This window comes from Myotis davidii, unplaced genomic scaffold (genome assembly GCF_000327345.1).
Source record: "Myotis davidii unplaced genomic scaffold, ASM32734v1 scaffold97, whole genome shotgun sequence".
In the NCBI taxonomy this organism is placed as follows: Eukaryota; Metazoa; Chordata; class Mammalia; order Chiroptera; family Vespertilionidae; genus Myotis; species Myotis davidii.
The window spans coordinates 236321-240193 of NW_006289392.1; the positions used below are offsets into that span (position 1 = coordinate 236321).

At 50.9% G+C, this 3873-nt stretch overlaps 1 protein-coding gene across 3 annotated transcripts in view; it reads right to left on the minus strand.

The window, feature by feature from the left end:
* The window catches only part of DIXDC1 (DIX domain containing 1), a 71011-nt gene that overhangs the window by 38693 nt on the left and 28445 nt on the right, over nucleotides 1–3873 (minus strand). For all 3 annotated transcript variants that reach the window (XM_006761520.2, XM_006761518.2, XM_015562475.1), the window contains exons 4-5: nucleotides 781–1012; nucleotides 121–228 (exon numbers count right to left, since the gene is read on the minus strand). In XM_006761520.2, the coding sequence (XP_006761583.1) occupies nucleotides 121–228; nucleotides 781–1012 (340 nt within the window). The remainder of the gene's footprint in view (nucleotides 1–120; nucleotides 229–780; nucleotides 1013–3873) is intronic.

The window sequence follows — 3873 nt, forward strand, 5'->3', positions numbered from 1 at the left end:
AACGGGTTTAGGTGCCTCACGGCCTGCTGTGCTGCTACTTGAGGCTAAGAACCCCAGGACTCCTCAAGAATTCAGCTTTTAGCTAGGACTGGAGCGGTAAAGAAGCTAGGCCACGGTTACCTGGAGCAGCTGGACTCCGACGGGGACCGCTGCTGCCCTTCGTACTGCTGCACCAGAGCTCGCACGCTCCAGTATGGATTCTCGATCTCCTCGTCCGTGCTGCTGTTCCTAAAGCCAGAGGACACCAGCAAAGGAGAAGGGTCAGTCCTTCAGGCCACTCAACAAATACTGAAGGTGGCCCTCTCGCGAGCACTACAGGAAAGATGAATAAGGCAAAGCCCCTGCCTCAGAGACACTTGAAACCTAGCAAGGAAGGTAGATACAAACGCGTGTAACTTCATCAATCGTTGCAACACCCCGGGTCATGCTTAGCACACACACAACCACCAAAGCATTTCCTGCCGTGCCTCTGGGGCAGCTTGGCCTTCAGGATACGTTCCAGGGAGGGACTCCCGCAGACACTGCTCCCAGGGAAGAAAACACACGGTGCCAACGGCATCTCTTCACAGTTCTGGGCACCAGAGCAACAGACTACCTATGCCGTTCAACCACTTTGCTGACTGCGAATAGAGCTCTTCAAAAGAAAGGGTTTTTCTCGTTCAAAGTGCTCTTTTCTGCAGCGTGGGGCTGTTTGGGTGATATTTTTATCTACTGCAGATAAGCACTTAAGGGAAAATATCAAAGACAGTCCAGTTTCCATGCCCAGATGCCCACCCTTACCTCTGTCTGTATCGAAAGACGTCCCGTCCTGACCGTGACATGTCGTGACACACATCAGCCAGAGCAGCAGCTGCTCCCTGGGCCACGGCCGTGGCACAGTGTGGCTGGTGACTCTGCAGAGGGGCTCTGAAGTCCCGTCCTTGGCTGACTGTCCTGCCAGAGCCGGGTTTGAAGTGAGCTGCCAAGGCGAGGACCAGCCGCATGATAGACTTCAGGTTTCCTTCCACAATATCTGGGGGACAGAAGAGACCGAGAGGCCCTCAGAGGGAGGGAGGGGGCTGAGGACTCATTCACTAAATGCGCACTTGCTAGGGATGCAGGTGAGCGAGGAAGTCAAACTCTCTGTCCTCACAGAGCCGTGTTCCACAGGGACACAGAAGACGTAAAAGCAATGACAATGAAGTACAGTAACATGTCATGATAGGAGAGGTACAGGATTCTTTGGGGGCTCCGAGTGGAAGCATCGTGCCTAGTCTAGAGGGCTCAGGATTCCCACAGGAAGTGGGCTCTAAGCTGAGACGTGGTTGATGAGTAGTGGTCCATCAGATGGAGGAGAAGAGGGAGCAGTAAGCATGAAGTCTAGAGGCAAGAGAAAGCATGACATACTAGAGCAGCCGTGGGCAAACAACGGCCTGCGGGCCGGATCCGCCCGTTTGAAATGAATAAAACTATTGAAAAAAAAAAGACCGTACCCTTTTATGTAATGATGTTTACTTTGAATTTATATTAGTTCACACACACACTCCATCCATGCTTTTGTTCCGGCCCTCCGGTCCAGTTTAAGAACCCATTGTGGCCCTCGAGTCAGAAAGTTTGCCCAGCCTTGTACTAGAGCATCGCTGTCTGGTGTGGGAGCCGCTGGCTACACTGAGCACTTACACGGCAGCTATAGTCTGAATTGAAATGTGCTGCAAGTGTAGTATTTACTTAGCACACGCACACACAAAAAGAGAATGCAAAATAGCTCCTTAGATACAAAAAATAGAATGTAATAGTTTACATTTTGAAATAATATTTTGGATATATGAGTTAAATTTTTTATTCAAACTGGTTTCACACGTTTTTCTTTTGTTTAATGTGGCTATTAGAAACTTTTACGTTACACATGTGACTCACATTATACTTCTACTAGAGGCCCGGTGCATAAAATTTGTGCGGGGGCGGGGGGGTCCCCTCAGCACAGCCTGTACCCTCTCCAATGCAGGACCCCTGGCTCCTAACCACTCGCCTGCCTGCCTGATCGCCCCTCACTGCCCCCGCTGCTGACCTGGTCACCCCTAACTGCTCCCCTGCCGGCCTGATTGCCCCCAACTGTCCCCCCTCCGCCAATCTGGTTGCCCCCAACTACCCACCCCTGCTGGCCTGGTTGCCCCACACAGCCTGCTGCTCAGTCGTTTGGTCGCCCCTCACTAACCCCTCTGCCGGCAGGGTCGCCCCACGCAGCCTGTTTGGTCGTCCGTTCAGTTGCGATGGTCGCTTAGGCTTTTCCTGGCTCTTTATATATATAGATGGCTTTCTATTGTGTGAAGCTGAAGTCCCCTTCCACTTGCCATCTAGTCCCTGCTTCTCTACTATTTTCACCTCCCAGCTGCTGACCTGGTCACCCCTAACTGCTCCCCTGCCGGCCTGATTGCCCCCAACTGTCCCCCCTCCGCCAATCTGGCTGCCCCCAACTACCCACCCCTGCTGGCCTGGTTGCCCCACACAGCCTGCTGCTCAGTCGTTTGGTCGCCCCTCACTAACCCCTCTGCCGGCAGGGTCGCCCCACGCAGCCTGTTTGGTCGTCCGTTCAGTTGCGATGGTCGCTTAGGCTTTTATATAGATAGATGGCACAGCTCTGTGGTGGAGGAGCTGAAAGAAGTCCAGCAGAGCTAGAACTCAGAGTGCAGCAGGAGAGGGTGAAAGCTGAGGGATGAATCAGAGGTCAGGTCAGGAAGGGCACGATAGGCCATAGGAAGAACTGCGGGTTTTATCCTAAGGACCCTCTGATCAGAGGACTGCCTGAGCATATGTACTCATTCTGGCGGCAACGTGGAGAGCAGGTGGGAGGAGGACAAACATCCATGCAGTGGGACTAAGCAGGAAGCCAGGTAAAAGAATACGAGGTGCCGAACCGGTCTGGCTCAGTGGAGAGAGCGTCGGCCTGCAGGCTGAAGGGTCCCGGGTTCGATTCCGGTCAAGGGCATGTACGTTGGTCGCGGGAACATCCCCAGTGGGGGGTGTGCAGGAGGCAGCTGATCGATCTCTCTCAAACATATTTCTGGCTCTCTATCCCTCTCCCTTCTTCTCTGTAAAAAATCAATTAAAAAAAAAAGAATACGAGGTCCTGAGGGGCAGTGTTCCCTAAAAATAGTTGACTTTAATGGGCCAGATCCCCGAGCCCACTCCTAATGGGGACCAGATGAAAGAGATTATCGCATTCTAAATTTGCCCTAGAAAAGAAAAAAGAATGCAGGCAGAAAAAAATGTGATAGGTCTGGTGAAAGTTAATGTAAGGAAATTGGTAAAATTCTATTTTTTTTTAGTTGCATAGCCTTTTAGATATGCAAGGTTTTGAAAGGATTGATTGATACCTTCTACAGGGTGCTCTCAATGGTCAGCATCTACCCTTCCTGAACGACCCCAACACAGAGAACATCAATAATAGAAACATGACAGGAGTGCCTCCTCCTGCCCCCATTCTCACCAGAGTCACAGGTAGCCAGGCCCAGAAACTGAGGCTGAAACAGAACCAGATTACAGTCAGTTCTAGAAAGATGGCGAGAGGACTGGGGGGCCTGTGCTTTCCGAAGACACCTACACCCTTTCATCCTTGCAGCCTGGGCTCAAGGGGACTGAGAAGTGTCCCCTTCTGGCTGCGTGGCTACAGGAGAGGGCATGCTGAGGTCACAGAGCCCCTCCATCTTACCAGGAATAGTCTGTGATGTAAAAAAAAAAAAAATGCTAGAAAATATTTTCCATCTGGAAAACTGGGTGGAAAAAAATGTAGGTTACTATGATGTGAAATAATTATTGGTCATGAAACTGTAGGAGCTTCAAAAACATAATCTAGCCTCATTTTTATTACTTTAAACGAGAAGTTCTAAAATCAAT